This window comes from Parasteatoda tepidariorum, chromosome 12 (assembly GCF_982258835.1).
Source record: "Parasteatoda tepidariorum strain Cologne lab strain chromosome 12, Ptep-v5.0, whole genome shotgun sequence".
In the NCBI taxonomy this organism is placed as follows: domain Eukaryota; kingdom Metazoa; phylum Arthropoda; class Arachnida; order Araneae; family Theridiidae; genus Parasteatoda; species Parasteatoda tepidariorum.
In genome coordinates, this window is record NC_141766.1 from 33,848,085 (window position 1) to 33,871,590 (window position 23,506).

Here is a 23,506-nt window from a genome sequence, read left to right on the forward strand (position 1 = left end):
CATTTTTTCCTCTTATCTCAACTATTGATAAATTTTATAAATCATGCTTTAGTCATAGTCTTTGCACTGCACATATTTGATACATTTGATGTTAGAAATAGTGTGTAAGTATTTGGTTAAAATTCATCTGAAGAAAACATCTTCATATTTTATAAAAGCAGCCATACCATTATAAAGCATCCTTATTATTTGACGATGAAGTACTTTATGCAATTAAATTATAGCTGTCAATGTTGGTTAGGCAAAAGCTTTGAATACTTATTAAGTATAGTTACAGTAAGGTCTAATAAAGAAAATATATGAAATAAATCTCAAATGCTGTTACTAAAATCAAATAAAATTACTGTAATCAAATAAAAATTATGTAGTACTATAATCAAATAAAAATCAATAATAAAAAAATAAAATAATATGCATATCAAAGGTAATTCTATAAAATTGTACTAGAATTTTTTGAAGGAAAGTTGCAATTCTTTTGCATTTTTAATGAAAAGGTATAAGTGATATTTATATTAACTTCTGTCTTATGTATATGTTTTGGGAAAAGTTTTTTTACTCGTATTGATCCTACTTATAGTTATAATAACATGAAACAAAATTTTAAATACACATATATTTTCAAATGGTTGCAATCACACATTTAATGTACAAAATATGTAATACAAGTACTATACAAAAGTAGATTGCAATACAGCATATGATAACAAATTTAAATCCTGTGTCGTGTTTGCCTTAACAATTCTTTTTAGACGATGACTTGATAAACTGTGCCCAGAGAGTTTGGTTTCTGTCACAAATGACTATCTTCGGAGATCGTAAGTCCTTTATACAATGTTTGATCTGCTAAATGTGTACAGTTCACTTCATTTAGCGAGATCTTTCAGAAACAGCAGCCACTAAAGCTGCTCCTCGCCCACTTCCATCTTCAGAAAGCATTAGATCAAACTATAAGAGAAAAGTTATTAAAGCCACTGAACAAAACTTAGATTATAAATATTAGATTTTTTTAATAACAAAATATTTTTATAAGAGCTACATGACTAAGTTCATCAATTAAAGGACCTAAATTCAAAAATTGCAAAATCTAAAAAAACTGAAATCGAAGAAAGGCTTGGTAATTATTTTTTATCAATTACAGAATAAACCAAGCAAATGAAGATTTAGTTGCTTAAAAAAATCTAATCGCTATGGATTAGTATTTAAAAAAAAAGGTTTGGTCTAAGTAGTGAATTTCAAAAGCCAAGATAACTATAAACTGAATAACTTTGCCAAGTTTTTAAAAATGTTTCATAATAGAAACAGTAGAGAAGGCATTTGTCTCCTAATTTAAGAGAAAATTGATTCAAGAGAGTATGATTAAAAAAATTTTCATGGTTACAATAATCAAGTAATAAAATCTTGTCATTTGCCTGATTTATGGTACACCATAATTTGTGGTTTGATTTTTAATAGACTTCTAAGTCTGTTTCATTTTTCTTTACAAAACTAAATTTCCTAAAAAAATACTATTTAGCATTTTTCTCCTTAAAATTTAATGTATATTAAAGTATATGCAAGTTTCTTTTAAAATGATTTTAAAAAATTGATTTGGCTATTTTTTTAATGTAAGCACATTATTTATTAGTTCTGATTTAGCTAAAGCTTGCTGATTCATCCTTATATTTTACTTACAAGTTTTGTGCTTAAAATGAAATGTGTTGTTTACAATTTTAAAAAAATATAATGTGTGAGAATTTGTTTTAATAATTCTGACTTGATGTTAGAATGAAATATTTTCATTCAGTACTTTTTAAAGTTTTAATATAGCTGCATAAAAGTAATTTTCTCACTTTTTTTTAACTCATTTTCATCAAATATTTTATTAAAAAATTGGATTAATCTTGTGGATCAATGTATTAATTAGTATGCAAAAAAATTTCCATCTAGATGGTTAGCATATCCATGGCCTCAAGAATTATCTTTGTACTTATTAAAAATAAAATCATTAATGTACTTCTGTCTTGTTTCTTCCATTCAGCAATTTTGGGATCATTTAAAAAATAGCAGTCCATAATGCCAAGAATTTGAAAAATATATATTAAATTATACACATATTCAATTATAAACTAATTTTAACATATTGAATATCAGAGATATAAAATTTTGAATTTTATAAAGCTAACTTATTGTGATAAATAAATTGAGAATTTAAAAGATAAACTTATTTGTTATTTGTTCTTATTATTTTACAAGCATTTTACTAATTGTGCTGCGAATTAAATTTTAAACCAATTTAGCCATGTTCCTTATTTGGAAGTCTAATAAAATATTTACTTACTTTATAATCTGGGATTGTTAATTCTTCAATTTTCTTTTCCATTAAATCATGGAAATGAGGGTGACATTTGTATACAGAGCCATCTACACCAACAGTTGTACGTGGTCTTTTAATTTTATTTAAGATGGTAGCGACAGCTGCAAAGTACAAAATAAGTTCATTAAAAAAAATATCAAATCATGGGAAGTTTTTTAAACATGTTCTGAAAATTATGCATTGTCGGAATTTCGTTTAAAATATCTATATCATGTTATACCAAGAATTAAAATATAAATAACAATGAAGCTAACTAATGATTTCAAAATAAAATTTAATTAAAAATTCAAGATCATGGGGAATGTGTATCTTTAACACCTTAAATATATTAATGCCGTTTCTAAATTTCTTTACCAAACACTTCTTATAAGAGAATATGGAAGATGAGATTTTTTTTTATAGATCTTACGTCTTATTATCTATCTTCTTACGTCTTATTACGTTTTTTTATAAATCTTTTATAATAGTACGTTTTCACTAAAAATTAGTTCATCTCATCAAGAAGTTCTGGCGCCTTTTAGATCATTGTGTTTTTCACATTTTGCGTTTTACGTAATATTTTTTTAACTGATTGCTCGAATTTAAAAGTTTTAAAAATAATTGCTAGGGAAAAAAAATACAATTTATTATTTTATGATCGAAAATCAATTATACTTTAAATAAATTATACTAAAAATACATATTAAGGGTCAAAAATCAATATTGAAGCTAGGAAGTTGTTGTTGTTAATTTACGTCGCACTAGAGCTGCACAATGGGCTATTGGCGACGGTTTCGGAAACATCCCGGAGGATGATCCGAAGACATACCATCACAACTTTGATCCTTTGCGGAAGGGATGGCACCCCCGCTTCGGTAGCCCAACGACCTGCGCGCGAAGTTGAGCACTTTACGGTAGCACAGTTTAACGAGGACCAATACCGCACACCCTCGGTCCCTACGCAGACTGATCCAAGTGGCCACCCACCCGCACACTGACCGCAGCCAGTGATGCTTGACTTCGGTGATCTGCTGGGAACCGTGTCTTAACGATCAGTCCACTGCGGGACTTGAAGCTAGGAAGAAAAAGAAAAAAAACGATCGCGAAAGCTGACAGTAAGGCAGGCCACACACAGAGAAAGCTAGCGATAAGTAAAAGACTTATGAGAGGCAGTTTCCCATACTTTTGCAGTAGCATGCGCACGTCACCTCTGCGCATCCAAACGCAAAAGTATTGGATTTTGCCACCTGTATGCATCTTACCGTTTGCTTCCACAGTGGACTGATCGTTAAGACACGGTTCCCAGCAGATCACCGAAGTCAAGCATCACTGGCTGCGGTCAGTGTGTGGGTGGGAGACCACTTGGATCAGTCTGCGTAGGGACCGAGGGTGTGCGGTATTGGTCCTAGTTAAACTGTACTACCGTAAAGTGCTCAACTTCGCACGCAGGTCGTCGGGCTACCGAAGCGGGGGTGCCATCCCCTCCGCAGAGGATCAAAATTGTGATGGCATGTCTTCGGATCATCCTCCGGGATGTTTCCCAGACCGTCGCCAATAGCCCATTGTGCAGCTCTAGTGCGACGTAAATTAACAACAACAAAGCTTCCACAGTGTGTTGCCTGCTAAAGGAAGATGGGATTAAGAACATCAAAATTTGCTTAATTACAAAAAAGAAAAAGTTTACCGACCATTAATGGAAACACCTTCAGGGTTCCAACCGAAAATCAAACAATTTTTGTTGTTCTGAGTACCCACCTTTTTAAAAAGATAACGTTTTTTTTCCTCTTCGTCTTAATACTAATTTGTGACCCCCCACTCTATGTACTTTTTTGTCGAGGATTCTACAAATATAGAATGTTCAAGAGTAACAGTAAACAGTGCGCATGCATCGTCATTGCATGCGTTGCTACGGCGACCGCTGCTGTTTGATATTTTTTTAGAATTCTTTTTTTCACTTTAATTTCATTATGCATTAAGTTGGTTAGTTTATTTTTGTGATATGGGACTAGAGAGCTCTAATAAAATATTTCTTGAGTTGTGAATAAAAGAAAATTGTATCATTTGAATGATAGTTTTGTTTTAATTAAAAATCAGAAAATCTAACCTACAGTTCATAGAATAAGGATGATTAATTATGATATTCCTGTATATGATATTCCTGATTAATTATGATATTCCTGTACCTTAAGAGTTATGCAATTGATTTTTATGTTTGTTTTAGTTTCATTATGAAATGATATTTTTGTGTGTAGAAGTTAGTGTAATTTTACCTGCTGACACTAGAAAAGCAGCTCGTGTAGATACTCTGGCGCATACCAATTTTACATTGTTGCAATCAAAGTCGGATGCATAATCTAATCCCAACTCATTCATGACGTTTCTTGTTTCTTCGAATGAGTTTTTGCGATCGCTAAAACAAAATTCACAAAAAATATTAACTAATTGAATTCACAGAAAAAATATTAGCAACATAATTAATAACAAAAACCGAGAAAATTATTTCCCAAGAAAACCATTTTTCTAATTTTTCAATGTATTTGAAGCCCTCTTTGAAAATAAAAAATTATACGTACAAATTTGAAATTTTAAACATGTATTTATTTGATGTGAGCGTTCCAAAAAGTTTTTTAAAAAATTAAACATTAAATTTTTAAAAAAAGAATTTACAGAAGCATCGATTAAGAATCATCTGTCGGAACACTAGATTAAGTTTTTTTTTTTAATTCTCTTTCAATTTTTTTCATATAATATATTTTTTCAGAATCATTTTATTGTTGATCGCATTATTTACAGATTTTGAAAGAAAAAGGTTATTTTCTGCTATTGAACAATGAGCCAATACCAAGTATCTAACAAAACCAATCAACAAAGAATTTTTTTTTTTTTTTTTTTTTATTTGAAAAAATTGCGAGTATTTTGGAAAAAAATTTAACATTTCGACGAGAGTCCTGAACCGAACCCCTAGAATGTACAGTGCGCAAAAAAAAAATAATAAATAAAATATACGGCTCACCCTGAATTGTTTTTAATCTAATGATGGGATCTTCAAGTTCTAGGACTCAATTTTAATGGTTCGAGGAGGTGGTCTCAAATATGATTCTTAATTAGCACAGACGACATTTTAAGTTACGAAATCAGACACAAAAACGTACTTTCTCTGAATAGCGATAAATTTTTTTTTTAGAGCCAGATTCGGATTTCTGATCTCCAAAATATAGGGGGTAGCTGCAATCTGGGAAATATAATCACAATAGTCCCCTTAATATTAATTTCATTTTTTACGAGAGAACTTTTTAAGCAAATTGAAACATTTTTACACGTATAATTATAAATTTCGATTATCCAAAGATAGCTCCATGCAAAAAAATGGCTTTTAGTAAATATTTATTATTTTATAATGATGTAAATATTATCTCATTTAATAATAGTCGAAAAAATTTTGAATTGTAAAGTATACAATATTTTACATTATTTTAAAGAATGCAATTTTAAATGGCAAAATTTGAGCGAAATCGGTCGAATTGTTCCAGAGAAAAAATACAGTTTAAAAATGCGAATTTTTTAAGTTAAGTTATTAGATATCAAAGGGTTTGTTGAAGTGCAATTCTAAGCAAGGTCGGATTAACGAGTGCCTACTTTAAGAATATTTTATTTAAGTATTTACTTACTTAAATAAAACTTATTTACTTTACTTAAGGATTCTTTACTTTATTAAGTATTTACTTACCTTTCAATCATAGAAATATATTTTGTCTTAAATGCCCATGGTGTAAGCAATTGTGTGGAAAATTGTCCTCCAAATAATAAACCTTCTTTAGTAAGCTTTACTAAAACTTGTCGAGCAACTTCTCCCATGTACATTCCAGATATCATTTTTTCAAATCTATAATTAAAAAATAATAACAATTTTAAATTAATAAATTTTTAAAGACAGATCAGTATGTCCATTAAATAACGTGATGTGTTTAGAGTAGGTGTCTTTGTAAATAGAATAGGTGTCTCAAGGTTAAGCGATTTCTCCACTCTCCGCTTTTTCCCCTCTCCAGTTTATTCGCACTTCTCTCTGAAACGTACTGTTGCAAAGAAAAGCAAGATTTTCCGTAATCATGATAACAAAGAAGGGAAAAGTGTGGAGAGTTGGAAAATCGTGTTACTTAGAGGTGCCCATTAACAAAGAGTATACGTGGAGGGCAAAGATATTTGACAGACATGCCCCTACAAAGTGGTTTTAAATTCTAAATTTGAAAAATAAAAATTAAGTAGCTTAAGTAAAACTTACACAAAATTCGAGCCTAAATATATACAGTACAGAACCCGTTATCCGGAAATCAGAAAACCGGAAAACCAAAAAACCGGAACGAAATTCGATAAATTTTCTCGCAATTTTTAAAAAAAAAATTTTTTTCCTCATAAGATTTTACGATTTTTCTTTCTTTTTTTAACGATGTTTACCTTACCATCATTTGGAAATAATCATTAGTGTATTACTTCAGCGTTTTTTCTTATTTTTAAGATTATTTCCAAATTTTTTTTTCTTTTAGTTGGGTTTAACAATAAAAAAAGCGGCTTTTTGTAGCGATTCAGAAAACCGGAAAAATCAGTTATCCGGAATAGAGATGGTCCCGACCGTTCCGGATAATCGGTTCCCTACTGTAATTACTATAACATCAGACTGGTGATCATATTGACCCACATTTGTAAGCAATAATAAATTTTAAATTATACCACATTCGTGAATAATAAATTGTTATTCGTCTTTTCTGTTGACTAACATGCATTCATTTATTACATATTATGCGTATAAATCGCCGAATTTTTTTAGCGGAGACTTTTATTACTATTTCTTTTTACTAAAGCATATATTCTGCTGAGTATATATGCCATTTTTCGTACTTTCCGCTAAGCACATATGGTGTCATGGGATTCTAATCATGCCGCGCTATTTTATACACTACTATTTGTTCACTGAAAGAATTCTTATAGAATGAAATTTTACTTACAATTGTTTTCCTGGGTTGAGAGAAACATTGTCAACTTCTCTATCATATTGAGTTCTCATGAAGTCAAGACAACCATCGTCACCAAATGCACCCCATTCAGTGTTTACAATTACTTGGCGGGGTTCAACTGCATCACTATCCCACAAATCAACATCATTATCTAATTTTGCCATGTATGGTCTTGACTTAGGTCGTCCTTCATTCACGTATACAGTGTCCATGAAGCAAGCATTGGTCCCTGTTCCTGATTGTAAATAATAATTTGTCAGTTTACATTAAAAATGAAGCTTAAAATTATTCCGTGAAAGTTAGCATCAATTGTTTGCTCACAAAGCTGATATTAGCTATACTGATACACTATCCGGCCAAAAGGATCCGGACACCCAGTGGTATGGACTTAGAGGCACATATTAATATGATGTTGGTCCCTCTTTTGCGTTGATGACAGCCTGGAAAGACTTTCCATCAGTTTTTGATAAGTGGTCAAAGGAATTGACTTCCATCACTGCTGAAGTGAGTGCTTGCGGTGAGGATGGTCGATTTGGATCTACGTAATCTGCGCTCTAATTCGTCCCAAAAGTGCTCTATGGGATTTAGATCAGGTCTCTAAGAAGGCCAGTCCAGTTTTTGAACACCCATTTCGTCAAACCATGTCTATGCAAGCCTCGATCTGTGAATGGAGCAGTTATCTTTCTGGAGAAGAAATGGGCCTTCCCGGAAAAATTGCCATAGAGTTGGGAGTGCAGCATTGTCCAGAATGTCCCCATGCATCTCAGAGTTCTATTTCCAACCACAGGAACTAACGGACCCAGGCCAAACCAAGAGAAACCCGCTCGCACCATTATGCTTCCACCACCATAACAACCGAGTGCCCGGATACTTTTGGCCAGATAGTGTAGTAGTAGGAATATCTGATAATTAAATGGGTGGCCAGATATCGTATAATCAGTAGGAATATCTGACAGTTAAATGGGTGGCCAGATAGTGTATAATCAGTAGAAATATTTGATAGCTAAACGAGAACAAAAATTATAAGATAAAATTTGCAAAATGAAAAATAAAGCACTTTCGGTTTAGCGATAGGAATTCCATCGACTAGTCCGCAATTTTCGTAGCTTGAGGAATTTATTTTTGTTTCCTTATACAGAAAAGAGTTATGACTTTATATCTGAATTTGATGCCTTGTTTGAAAAATAAAATGTAGGGGAAAAAATACTCTTATAATATACACGGTATCTTTAACAATATAAACTTAAAAACAGACACGGCTTACCTAAAGATAATAGTTGCAATAAATTTCAATTGTAAAAGCAATTACCGTTTATTTTTATCTTGATTATAATTATTGTAAATATAATTTAACATTTTGGACAGAATTGAATATAATGTTTCAATGGATTCTCAAAGAAAGATTATTCAGAATTTGAACTAGCCGAACTGAAACAAGAATTATTCAGCGCTTGCATTCGCTTGTAGGTGCTAAAAGTTTTTCAATGACTTAATGAAACGAACCAACAGCCATACTGCATCCAGCAGTATGGCTGTCCTCGGCCACCCAGCCTATCATTCATAGGTTCAAATTATGTAAAGACGGCGAATCTATGAACATTTTCTCTTCCACGTTTTACTTCATTAAATTCAGAAATTCGTCTATGAGTCAAAACTCGCTAAACAGCTGGAAATGATCAGTGTTTTAGAACTATCTTATTGAATTGGATTTTTTAGAATACCTTGTATTATAACCCTTCAAATTTTCCCCCTGTTAGTAAATTTTAACTATAAAGATATCTAGAGCCATGATGGCTCAGTGGTTAAGGAATTGAACTGTCATTGTAAAGAAATGGGGTTCGATCCCCAGTTTCGGCTTGAAGACCACCCAGCTTTTGATCGATGAGTACCAGCTTGTCTAAGAATTAAAGGAGCCACTGTGCGCAGTGCAGATCACATTGCCCCAATCATACCGTTGGTCACGAAATTGATTCACCCCCATGATCTCTAGGCCCACACCGGGCTGTTGTAAGAATACTTTATCTTTATAAAGATATCTTCAGGTAAGAATTTAAACTATTTGAAGATTAGACTTCATGAGCACTGGTGTGAATTTGTTAACAATATAACAATAATATACAATATAACATAATAATATAACAATAATTATCGTAATAATATAACAATACTTAAGATAAAAATTTGTTAACAACAATAATTGTCCTGTATTTGTGAGTTGATGCAGAATGGTGAAATTAAAAAAAAATATTTAAAGGTCTAAGTTTTGAGAAAATGGTTAATTAATTATTAATAAAGGAAAATATTGTAATTGTTCGTACCTATTATGAGTCCAATCCTGCATTCTCTGTTTTTGTGTGCGCATGACATAAGAGTTCCTGTGGTGTCATTTATAATTGCTACTACATTCACGTCTATGTCCTAAAATATAATTTCAGTGTTAATTAAAATATTCATAATTTTCAATCAAAACTTAGAACTAATATTCAGAATAAAGCAGTTTTGGATTAATCACAATATTTTAAGTATTTTGGGAAAACTACCTGATATTCCAAAAATAACCGACGACATGAAAAAATCAATTAAACTAAAGCGAACAGAGATTGAAATGTACGGTTTGATACGTTCTGCTTCAGAAACCATAGAATTTTTCTACCCAAGTTTAAAAATTGGTTGCTAAGTTCATCAACAAATAGCTCTACTAACTGGGAAAACTATAAAACAGTGATTTCAAAATATTTACCATTTACAACAACAATGTGGTTTAGTCTAAGGACAAAATTAACAGAAACCTGTTGAAACATTTTAGATGGAAAAGTCTTACATAGGGTAAAAAACAATATTTTATTGTTTTTCCAGTCAGAAATGCCATCTGTGGACAAACTTAGCAATTAATTTCGATATTTGGCTAGAAAATTAACCGAAACGCAGCAACCCGTATGTATATATACAGTCAATTCGCTATAACTCGAAGTACGATAACTCGAATATTACTATAACTCGATTTTTTTATGAGGTCCCGACCCTTTTATCTTCAATTTCATGTTAATTATTCTCGATTACTCGAATTTTACTCCCTTTAGCTCGATTTTTTTTGGATCTTTTAAAGCAGAAAAAAACAACAATCTAGGAGCTGATATCTTGCCCCTTCCTTTGCAACACACACACAATGTCTTTCGCACTCTTCATGGAGAAGTTAAAGCTGTCCCTCTTGAAGTATGTGAACAATGGTTGAATGAAACGTTACCAAATTTACTTAAAGGATACAATTAAAAATAATGTTTTCAATATTGATGAAATGGGTTTATTTTTTAAATGTCTTCCAAATAAGACTAGGATGTTTAAGGATGAAAACTGCTCAGGGGGTAAAATGAGCAAGGAACGTTTGACTGTCCTAGTTGCAGGAAATGCGTCTGGGACAGAGAAATTGCCCTTAGTTGTTATCGGAAAATACCGAAATCCCCGATGTTTCAAGAATGTAAAAACGTATCCTTTGGATTACAAGTCTAACAAAAAGTTTTGGATGACATCAGTTTTATTTGAAGACTATGTAAGAAAATTGGATCTGAAATTCTTCGTTAAAAAAAGAAAAGTGATACTCTTAACGGATAAATGCACAGCGCATAGTGATCTACCTAATTTGAAAGCCGTAAACTTGCAGTTTCTCCCGCCAAACACAACAGCAAAGTTGCAGCCGATGGACCAGGGTATCATAAAGTGCTTCAAACAGTCTTATCGTAAATGGCTTGTCAGAAAAATGATCTTAAATATTGTAAGCATTTGGAAGATTTGTAATTAATAAATAGGCATTAATTAAATAATCCGACAATATTTTGAAAGTCCAAAACCGAAACTAACGGTAAGTCGTAAGTTTCGTCAGTCCTATCAGATTCGAGTTATCGCGAATTCACTGTATATATTTTCTACAATATTTTCTTTACTTGACTTTTCAAACTGTCAATCATTTTGAAGTCAAAACTGTAGTAAATATTTTATCCCAATTTAATATAACTAAAAATTTAGAATATAAAGAAAAAAATCTGGAAATTAAAAAATCATGTTAATAATATCGAAAAATCTAAATATATGCATATTCAAATAATTAGTTTAATATATATATATATATATATATATATATATATATATATATATATATATATATATATATATATATATATATATATATATATATATATATATATATATATATATATATATATATATATATATATAACTCAACGAATTGAGGAAACAAAGTTGATTTTTAAGACCCCTTTCTAAAACTTCCCTTGGAGGAAATTCTTAACAATATACATTAAATTTTTTATGAATAGAAAGTAAACACTCGTGAAAAAAAAATTCAAATTGCAATAATACGCAGGTATTTATTTTGCTACCAGGTATCTCAAAAATATCCGATAATTTAAAAAATCAATTAAAAACATAAGAAGACAGTGACGTACGGTTTGTTTTGGAATAAAAATTATAAATCATCAAATTGTTAAATGTATAAAATTTGATACAAAATTTGTCAACAGATGAACAGAACAGCTCAGAAAAACTATAAAATAATGTTTTCAAAGCAAGAAACCTTGGGGAAACAAGGTGGCTTAGTCTGAGGACAAATTTATCAGAGACCCATACAGTAGGTTTTTCAAGTTAGCAACGCCATCTTTCAACGAAATTTATAAATAATTTTGAATCTTAGTGAAGAGAAAAGCTGGTTAACCAGACATTTATATCACTTTCCATTTTATTCCTTCAAATTGTAGGTTTTTCTTTGAACACGCGTAGTTGATTATTTTGGAACAATGCATATTATAATGCTATAAACATTGAAAATATTTTTTATGCAAAGTAACTTACTCCTCTTCTTTGCACTGCTTCTTGCAGTAGTTCTACAACATCTTGTCCTTCGACTCCTGAGCATTTAAATCCCTTTGTCCAGCCTGTTAACCTGGCGCTAGCTAATCCTTCTTGCTTGCAAGGGAAACTAAAGGTAAATCCAAGAGGTAATTGGAGATCTTTAACATTTAGTCTTTCCATGAAATTGGCTAAGCATTCAGCTATATGATCGAATAACTGGAAGAAAAAATTTAAAAAAATATTACTTTATTTTTAGAATTAAATTAATAAATTAATGATTAAACAAGTTATCTGTGATAAATTGTTTTAGCCATATTAGCTAAAATGGTTAACAAGTTTGAGTCTGTCACCTTTTATGAAGAATTCATTCTTAGTGGTCAGTTCACAGGACCAGTTGAAAATTCCTGGTTCAAGGACTGACCTGTTCGAAAACTGACTAATTTCTTTTGCTGTTTTCATAATACTCATTTAACCCGCTTTTTTAATCCATTTTTTCAGCAAGAATTATTCGATTTGTTTTAGTTATTAATGTTGTACTAGAACTACATTAATCAAAACTGTACACCAATATTATCACCAAAGAAAAATTCATTTGATAGCAAAGTCGAGGCATTTCTCCACAAGAACAAATAATGAAACAAAAACGAAACTCATAGTCTGATTTCACGACAACGTTAGAGGTCCATCATAAAAATCAATTAAAAAGCAATTGATTAAAAATAATGATTACATAGTAATCAATTACAGGTTACCGTGATTACAGATAATCATAATTTACAATCACATTAAGAATGTATTAAAATTTACGATTACTTGTAATTATAAATTTTGATTACTTGTCATCATGATTACTTACATGTTGTGATTACAAATAATCATGATTATTTATAATCGTAAACTACGATTGTTTGTCATCATAAATTTATCATAACTAGTAATCACGGTTTCAAGAATCACTAGAATGATTAATAGATTACTTGTAGTCATATGTTTTTGGAACTCTGTTTTACGTAATTGATATAAGATTTTATGTCAGTTCACTGAACAGCGGTGAGCGCTCCTTTTTAAGGCTAGCTTCACTAAGGCAGGCCACATACTGACGATACAAGCGGTAAGTAAGAGACATACGAGAGGTTGATTAGCATACTTTTGCATTAGCATGCACATACCATCTCTGCGCATCCTTACTCAAAACGTTTAGGTATCAATTGGTTAACATTTGCAATGCAATACGTTAAAAATAAATACAAATATGAAGTATATAAAAAAATCTCCGGAATAAAGACAAATTACATGTATGTTTAAATATAAAAGTATTGCATATAAACTCGTGCAAGACACGTAATTAGTAAGAAACTACAGTGCGTCTAAAAATTTGATCTAACTATTGTAATATACTAATAAAATACCTGATATAATAAGTATTTTATATTTATATAATATATAGTCTAATTTATCCAATCGTCGAATTTATATTATATATCGTTTAATTTAACCAGTACGATACGCGAACGTAAACAAGTGAAAACCGGTTTCAGTCGCGTAAAAAAAATAAAGCTGTTTAGTATCATCTGCTAATTAAGATTTTACATAGAATCTTAGAGTGCATCTAAAAATGTGGCCAGGAACTGAATGCTTATTTTTAAATGATCAAACAACTTTATGATTTTTATAAAAATGGCATTGTACCTGTGTGCCAGTTCCAAGCATTATAGATTCAGGAATTCCAAATACTTCATTTTCCATGTGAAAATCTTCACCTTCAAGAGTTATGAGTAATACTCGAAAATTGGTTCCTCCAAGATCAAGAGCAAGGAATTTGCCTTGTTCTGAAAATAATATATCTTGATTAATTATTTTATAATTATTTAGATTAATTATTTAATTAATTATTTAGACTATTTCACGAAGAAAGGCATGGGAAACAAGAATAAATATATAAATTTCTCATCATCGAACCATAAATGCTCCCATAACATGATAATGTACAATATCTACAATCTGCTTTATATGTATTTTTTTTTTCTTTCAATAACTATAGTATCATCACTTTTTGCCATATCTGTGCCTTTTGTTTAAATTTTAAAATTATAAGGACAAGAATATTTTTCAAAATTAAAATCCTCGAACCTTAAAAATTATATTAGAAATCAAATCATTCAGCAAACGCAATACTGAAAAAGAAGAAAAAACGCATTTTTTTTTTCTAAAAAAAATCATTATTCCCATCTTTTTTCAAAGAACTGTACTGTAAAAAAATCCGAATCAAATTACGGTATAAAGTGCATCATCCATAAAATCTATTTTACGGTAAAAACCATTTTTACCGTAAAATAATATACCGTAATTTTTACAATAAGATTTATTTAATTAGTGTGATTCAGTGATTTTACGGTAACCATTACTGTAAAAATTACGGTGCATCAGATTTTTTGTTCCGTAAAATGGATTTTACAGTAAAAACTTCTTAACGTAATTTGATCCGGAATTTTTTACAATGCAGTCAAATAAATTAAAACTTTAAAAAAAATTGTCTAACATACCCACCTTAATACTAAACGCAGTTCTTTGATTTGGAACCCAAATTTTTTTAAATCTATTTTTCTCTAGATAATAATATAATTAGATTGAATGTAGAATTTACAACATGCTGTTCATTTATAAAATTGTTTTCTTTTCTGAATTATCTTCTATTCTATAAAATCTATTATGAGAAAAACCAATATTTACATGTGCAATATTTACATTTTTTAATAACAGCATAACATTTATTCGCTATTGACGGAGTCGTGGTAGCCCAGTGAATACAGAATCGGACTTTGGTTAGAAGGGACCTGGGTTTGATCCCCGACTAAACTAAGACCAGCAGAGTACATGTAATCTAGGTGCTTGTAATAATATGTGGAATCAAAAGTCCTGTGGTCAGTCTCGAAGCAATACCATGGGTACAGGGATCTAGAAAAAATTTCCTTTAGATCTATGTCTAAATTGAGGAAGTGGCATCACAAATGGGTGGTGCTGCCATCTATCCGCCGGATTCTGATCCATGACGTACTTTCACTCTTACAGTGCTCTCTTGTCAAACGAAAGGAGCTCATTCCTGACTTAATTCGTAAAAAGACCAAAGGCTTGCGATCTTGAATTGTGCAAGTGTCATTAAAAACAATAGCAAGACATTTAAAACCTTAAATTAGTTGAAACACAGTTTATTTTTAACTGTAAATTTTTACTCTTGCATTGAATATAAAACTAAGAGAGATCAATAATGTTTTTTTTAACATGTTAAACATGTTCAATGTGAGTTTCACAATTTGATGCAGATAAATTAAATACCTTCTCCATTTGGCACGTCTGTGACATATGTAGGGAACATTTTTACAGCAGCATCTCGATGAGTGTCATAAGATAATCCTTTGTGAAATTCATGTAACAGATTTACCGAAACTTTCTGGAGTTGATCATTTGTGAGTACTAAGTCTCTGGTAAGGGCTTCAATCTAACAGAAAGAAAGAAAATGTCATATTTGTATGTTAAACACAGTTGAAATGCATCTAAACAAATTTTATTACTGTAATATAATTACTATATATACAAAAAGTGATTTGAAATAAAAAAACGCCTGACATGTCTTGAAGAAAAATAGTTTATTAACTGCTTTCGCCTAATAACAGTTAAGCAACCAGAATTTTATCGTAAAATTTTGGTCCACCTAATGAAGCCACTTAGTTCCTTGCAGTTAGGTTTATATATTACAGCCGTGAGGAGTAATTTGTCAATCTTATAGGTGGTTCGAATCCCAGCGTTGGCACCTCAATTTTTCCTCCATTCCCTTCAACACATGAAGAGTTTCCAGTGTCCTGCACTCCCCAATTTGTGACCATGGACTATTAGAATACGATACTCTAATTCACGCATTGATGGCAGCACCATAAAGCTGCTTAACACAAAAAAGTTCAGTCTTTCAAATCTCTTACAATTGATGGCACCAACAGATAAACTAGTTAAACCTCATTCCACGGTTCATTTGACAGAACACAACTCAACCACAACCTTACTCTAATGCCCATTACCTAACGAACAGCCTAGCTCTAATATCTTGTTGAATTTCTTTTTTACGGTTTTATAACAATGCTAGTTGTAAACAGTTGAAGAACCGTATAGTTTTGTATTCATGGTTTTTTAACCATACCAATTGTAGACGGCTTAAAAACCATAAAAGTAAAAAATGTTCTTTACCGTAAACCTTACGGTAATTGGGTGGAGAGACTGCTGCCGATTATTTTACCGTAATTAGAGAATAAAAATTCCAATAGTGTATTTGTGAATGGTTACATTTCAAAAACTTTTGTGATAGTTTTATTTGTCATTATTTTTACAGCTACTCTTTCAATACATTTAAAATAACTCTCTTCTTTCATATGATTTTACTGAAGATCACGAGATTTACGTTTGTCTCGACTGCTATTGAACCTAATTATTTCTGTTAAAGTAATTATTATTACTTTAAGATATTTCGTATTGATTTTCAATAGATAGACTTCGTTAACATATGAATTATTACATATCTGACATGTATTTTATCCCAATTACCAATGTTTAAAAACTATACGTAAGTTGCACACAAATTAAACCTTTCTCTCCTGTTTCCATCAATCCTCCTTCCTTCGTAAAGCTTAACTATTCTAGTACATTATTCTATAGCCCGATTTTGTGATTTATTTTTGCGTAAATATGCCAACAATTTTTTAATTTATTTTTTCATCCGTATGCAAGTATTTCCTAATTTTTAAAGAAAGTTCTGCATTTTGTTACTACGACCAAAATGATTTTTTATTGTGAGCATGCTAACATTTTCTAATTTATTAAAATCTAATTTTAAAATTTATTAATTACTAACAACGAAAAATTCTGTATTAACTTTCTTCAAGTCACTTTTTAGCCAAGTTAACTTATAGTAATCTGTCAAAATTCTAAATTATATTTCTAGAATAACTAGAAATTTGGTAAAATTACCGTACTGCTTGGTTATGACATTTCTGGTAAAAAGAACCTTAATTCTGATTAATAAAGCCAAATTATACGGTATTTAATTTAATAGGGTATTTGGAAATTTTTCCGTTTATATGGTAAGGGTTTGCCGAAAATTCTGGTTTCTAAAATTATAATTCTCATTATCACACATTTAGGTAACACTAAACTGAAACGTAAATTTAAACGAATAAATCAATTTTATGTCATGCTCTAAGAAATCATGATAAAATTACCAAATTTTGCAGCATTAACTAAATTTTATCACAAATTATAGCACTATATTTTATGATAGATTTAACCAAAAGCACTCTGTAAAATGATAGATTTAAAGCACTCTGTAAAATTTAAAGCACTTATGATAGATTTAAAGCACTCTGTAAAAATTTCCGAACTTTTTGGTGTTCCCATAAGACCATAAACACGATAAATTTTACCATATTTAGATAGTTTTTAGATAGAAAGGCCATACTTTTTTTCAGTGTATACATATTTGATTCACTTTGTAAAATGCTGAAATTGGTGTTCTTAACTTTGAATAGTAAGGAGAATTTTTAAATTTCATAACTGGCTCTGATAAAATGTTGATATGCAAATTAGAGCACATCTTTCGAACATCATACTAAGTCGTGTGATCCGATCAAATCATTGACTCCTTCAACAGGGGGGAAAAAACTAGTGCTATCAATATCAAAGACTTTTCAAATTTAATCTATTAAATTGATTACGTCATACAGATAAACATAAATAATAGCACTTTTTTTTTATCAATGATACAAATACTAGTTTAAAATGTTATTAACAAAATATATTAAATCAATCTAAAAATCTGCCACTCTAGAAATCAAAATTAAGATTAGCTAATAATGAAAATTTAACGCCAAGTAAGAATTAATCCTTTATTTTTTTTTACTTATCACACTTTATCAATGAATTGAATTAAAATTTTTAGCTCTGAGTTTGATGACTATACAATAAAAAATCTAATAATTAAAAAATTTTGTCTTAAGAATTTTAATACATATCAGTATTAAGTTGTTCTGAAAACTAATTACAATCTTAACTCTTAATATCAAAAATTAAGAGCATCTGAAAGCCGAAATACAGGGCAGGGTCAAACATGGATTCGTATTTTCATTATGAATTATTAATTTTTATTTAGTTCTTTATTTTTTAATTTATTTAAATGAATTAATTAATTTCAATTCTAACAGAGTTCTTCAGTCCTCATTTTGGCCATTCATGCCATAAAAAAAAATCCAAGAACTCCAAAAAATAGATAAACAAAACCTTTCTGACGTAAGATTCATATTCTAAGAATCCATTATTATTTTAAATTTTAATGTCAAAATTATTAAGAACATCTGGTAATAAAAATACAGCACAAGGTAAAACATGGGTTTATATTTACATTATGAATTATTCCTTTATATTTAATTAGTTCTTTAATTTTATAAAAGAATTAATTAATTTAAGTTCTAACAGAGTTCTTCAAACCTCATTTTGATCACTCATGCCATAAAAAAAATCCAAGAACTCCAAAAAATAAATAAACAAAACCTTTCTGACGTAAGATTCATGTTCTAAGAATCAATTATTATTTTAAATCTTAATGTCAAAATTATTAAGAGCATCTGGTAATAAAAATACAGCACAAAGTAAAATATGGGTTTATATTTACATTATGAACTATTCATTTATTTTTAATTAGTTTTTTAATTTTTTAAATGAATTAATTTCAGTTCTGTAAGAGTTCTTCAGTTCTCATTTTGGTCACTCATGCCATAAAAAATACAAGAATTCCAAAATTATTGATTAATAATTAAGTGATTCTGAGAGTCAGTTATAATCTTAAATCTTTGATATAAAAATTAAGAACAACTGAAAATATAACAGATAGTAGGACAAAAGTTCACAACATCTGTTAGGGATAGATTAAGTTAAGACTATAAATAGCATCATGTTTACCCTTTAGTTAAAGTCATAATCAAAGCTAGAAAAAGGAAATGAAAATTTTTTCTTTTATTCTTTACCTATTTTTCTCCCCTCTATCGGGTGAACTGACCGAATGATATTTCCCTATCTATACACGTGAATATATACGGCAATCACGTGAATAGTGTCCTGTTTACTGATTATATAATCTGTCTATAATAACTAAATTTATTTTGAATTAGAAAATAGTATATTTTCATCGGTTGCAGTTTGAGATGCGGTAATCATAAATATTGGTCAATCAAATGTTAAATAAATAAATAAATAAAAGATATATAAATAAAAAAATTAATGTTTCTTTTGGTAAAAAAAAAAAATTATTTAAATTATTTAGCTACAATAGCTTAAAAATCAAATTAAGTTCGATATTTAGTTTCCAAAAATTTTTTATACTTATCAAAAATGCCTATACTGTAACAATAAAGAATTTAAAGATTAACTATAAAACAAAATTAGACAATCGTTGTTATTTATTTAAAAAGTAATTAAAAAAAACATATTTTTTATATAATTGCACAGTTTTTTTTTAATTCTACCTTTTTTTTTCAAGTGCACGCATTTTTGATTCTGGACCAGAAATACTAAAATACAGCATTTAATTCTACTCATTAAAAAGTTATTTTTAATTTCCGTTAAAAAGCACCATCTATAGGGTCCGAAAAAGCTAATGTAGTTCCTTATTTATATAATAAAAAAAACATAATTGTTTATTTTCATAATTGAAATAAGTAGTAAAATGGGTGCAGGGAAACGAAATTCAATTATATACATGACATGAAGTTCGTCCTTCTCTAAAGCTATCTATCTTCTAATATCGGTTTAAAACTTTGTCAATTTTGTTCTGATTCATTTTAAAATTTAAGAACAAGTATGTTATTCATGTATTTTGCTTTTCAGATAAGATTTTAAAGAAAATTTTAAAAACGAAATAGTGGCATTTTGAACAGGTATGTCTTAAAATTAAGAGCTTTAAAATTAAGAGCTTTAAAATTAGTTACTAAAAGTTTATGAACGTGATCAAAAATTAATTTTTCATGCAATAGTAATAATATTCATAACAATAATATCTGACATTTTATAAATAGATAGGCACCAAAATAAGAGCGCAGTTGTTTCGAAAAACGTTCTTTTGAGAAAAGTTATTTAAAATTTGTAAAGTTGTTTTGTTTCTCAACCTATCTGCGTAATAATGGAACTATTATTAAAGCTTAGATGAACGTGCTTACATGAAATTTGAAAGACAAATAAAATATGAAATTAAATTTTCATTAAGGATTCTTATGTAAAAATGATTATATTGATATAATTCCAAGCAATATCATTCAGATGTAAGTTACGAAAATCTTATTGTAAGTTTTTTAAAGGCTAAAAAAGAAATATTTTCTCCTTAGAATACATCAAACATAAAGATCTAACTAACATTTAATTAAAACCTAAATCTTTGCTTCGAAAAAAAAAATATAAGACACGTGCCATTTGTGAAAATCGTCTTGAAGTGTGAAAATCGTCTGCTACATAACAAAAAAAAAGGACAATTTTATTTATTTATTTCAATCTAATTAAATAATTAAAATGCCTACAACTCAAACTCGTTCAAAATCGTCTGATAAAAGAAAGTACGAATAAAATATTTTGCAACAACTACTTTTGCTTAATTTTAAATATCGTTTGGTAGTTATGAAATATTTCTGCTAATTCGATGCACTGTTTTGTTTTTTCCACGTATGAATTTTGTAGAAATTGGATATCCTCATTTGTAACTAATCTTAAAAAAATCTTAGCGCTTTTAACTTCAACTTTATCTTTGATTATTTATAAGAAGAATTCGTTCCTCATTAAAGCAGCCAAAGGTAATTTCATATTACATGTTTTTTTAGAAATATTGTTCCTTTCATAAAATTATTGAATAAACTGAATTCTTTGAAAATTAAATTGTATATCTTTCTTTAAATCAGTATAAGATATTGAAAAGAAATTTATTGAAGTATGTTTAGTGGTTCCAAATAAGGTCTTCCGAAGAACCCTGGGGTTCCATGGTAGAATTACAGGGACTCTTCGAGTTAAAATACGTCGCTAAAAAAACAGTAATTTAAAGAAATAAAGCTAATGCCATCTCTTATATTGTATATATTTTAGATTTGCATAAGAATAGCTTTTACTTTTGCTAAAGTAAATTTTGAGTTAAAAGTATTTTAACATTTGCATTTCTAGATTAACATCCTTTGCGAACTCACGGGAAATTTTTCAAGATAACCTGTCCATAGAATATAAATCTTATGTTGTCTGCTAACTCTTTAAACAGCTGATAGACAAGCTTTTTCTAATTTTAGTAAGAATGTATAGGGAATATACAGCTGAAAATATTGTAGTGGTCTTCTGAAATAACAGTATAATAACATATGGAGTCGTATAAATGACAGGCGTTTTTTTATCCTTTCCAAATTCCAACATCACCTGTTGTCAAATAAATATGAAGAATCTGTTGAGGATTTCATGGGAGAGGAATAAAAACAAATGAAGAAATAAAACAAAATTGTTCATGGCTTTCTGACCTGTAAATTGCTTAAATTCCCCAGATAATTACACAAAAACAAATAATAAAAAAACGAAATAGCTACTTTTTATTTTTCAATGTTAACACTACGTTATCCTAATTTTGAAACTTTTTTTTTGTGAATTTATGAGCTTGACTTACGATTGAAAAATACATTTCTTTATCATTTGGTCATACATAATTACTGTTTTCTGCGAACAAAATTGTTTTATTTAGAAATTGAACAGGAAAAACAACTTTTATGAAACTTTTATCTGTATTACAAAGTAAGGTAAAATAAATTTAGCGTGATTTTTTTTATTAAACTTCTATCTGTATAATAAAGTTAATCATAAATAATAAAATAAAATCAATCTACTGTGAAAAAATTTATCATTTCTATCACCTATCATTTCTTTTTAATTTATGAACTTGATTTGCGATTAATAATTTATTTCTATATCATTTGGTCATACATAACTTCAGTTTTTCGCGAACGAAATTGTTTTATTTAGAAATTTAGCATAAAAAAAAATTTTATGAATCTTTTATCTGTATTACGAAATAACATAATGAAATCAATTTAGCTTGATTTTTTTTTATTAAACTTCTATCTGTATAATAAAGTTAATCATAAATAATTTTAATTTAACTATCATGAAAAAAATTTTATGAATTTTCTATCTGCATTATGAAGTTAATCATAAGTAACATTATTGAATCACTTAAGCATGAGACTTTTTTTTATGAAATTTCTGAAGTTCATCATGAATTTCTGAATAACATCATAAAATCAATTTATTTAGCTTTCTAATCGTTCATAATAATAAGAAAAATTTTTATTATTTGTTGTGTTCATCAACATATGCATTGTTCTCATAACAAAATCCAATCGATTAACTTTTCAATGCATCGATAATGTAGGAACAATAATCACTACATTAGCAAATTTAGTACTGGTGCACTTACTTTTTGACGTGCCATATTATGTACGAGGGCGTGTCGCAAATCGCGCGCCCTAATATTTTGTCTCCTTTGCCGTCAAAAATACCTCACGAAGAAAAAAAAGGTTTTCTATTTCAACTGTATATTCTAACAGTCTTAATATTAAAAGAAATGCTTAAGATAGAAAATAACTTATCATGAAAATTTATTACATTATCATTATCATTGTTAATATAGTTTCTTGAAATTAACGGTTGGAATTTAAAATAATTGCTTCGTTTCTATCACTTAAACTAATGTCAAACAACTATTTTTAATTCCAGATCAAATTATGGTAATAGGCCATAGTTCCGAAACTTTGGATGCGTCATCCGTAAAATTCATTTTATCGTAATTTTTACAGTAATACTTACTTAATTAGAGTGATTCAGTGATTTTACGGTAATTATTTCAGTAAAAATTACGGTATATCACATTCTTTGTTCCATAACATGTTCGGTAAAAATAGATTTTACTGTAAAAAAGTACCGGCATGCTGAGTGCTGGTACTTTTACTATAGTTTTACCAGTACTTTTTACCGGAATTTTTTACAGTGCAGGCTCTGAAGAGAAGTGTTGACAGGGGAAAATTATTATACCGAGTTAGCATAATATTTTTTGGTCATAGTTAACATAATATTTATAGTTAATATTTATTAATATTTACAGTTAATATTTATAATTAACATAATATTTATAGTTAATATTTATTAATATTTACAGTTAATATTTATAGTTAACATAATATTTATAAAGGAAATG

General features: G+C 29.2%; 1 protein-coding gene across 2 annotated transcripts in view; it reads right to left on the reverse strand.

The window, feature by feature from the left end:
- Window positions 1–598: 598 nt before the first annotated feature.
- LOC107450998 (hexokinase-2) overlaps window positions 599–23,506 on the reverse strand; it is a 40,263-nt gene continuing 17,355 nt past the window's right edge. For both annotated transcript variants that reach the window (XM_087155980.1, XM_016066951.4), the window contains exons 2-10: window positions 15,538–15,700; window positions 13,894–14,033; window positions 12,205–12,420; window positions 9,660–9,759; window positions 7,333–7,576; window positions 6,060–6,215; window positions 4,603–4,742; window positions 2,318–2,454; window positions 599–945 (exon numbers count right to left, since the gene is read on the reverse strand). In XM_087155980.1, coding sequence (XP_087012106.1) covers window positions 868–945; window positions 2,318–2,454; window positions 4,603–4,742; window positions 6,060–6,215; window positions 7,333–7,576; window positions 9,660–9,759; window positions 12,205–12,420; window positions 13,894–14,033; window positions 15,538–15,700 — 1,374 coding nt within the window. In that variant the 3' untranslated portion in view covers window positions 599–867. The remainder of the gene's footprint in view (window positions 946–2,317; window positions 2,455–4,602; window positions 4,743–6,059; window positions 6,216–7,332; window positions 7,577–9,659; window positions 9,760–12,204; window positions 12,421–13,893; window positions 14,034–15,537; window positions 15,701–23,506) is intronic.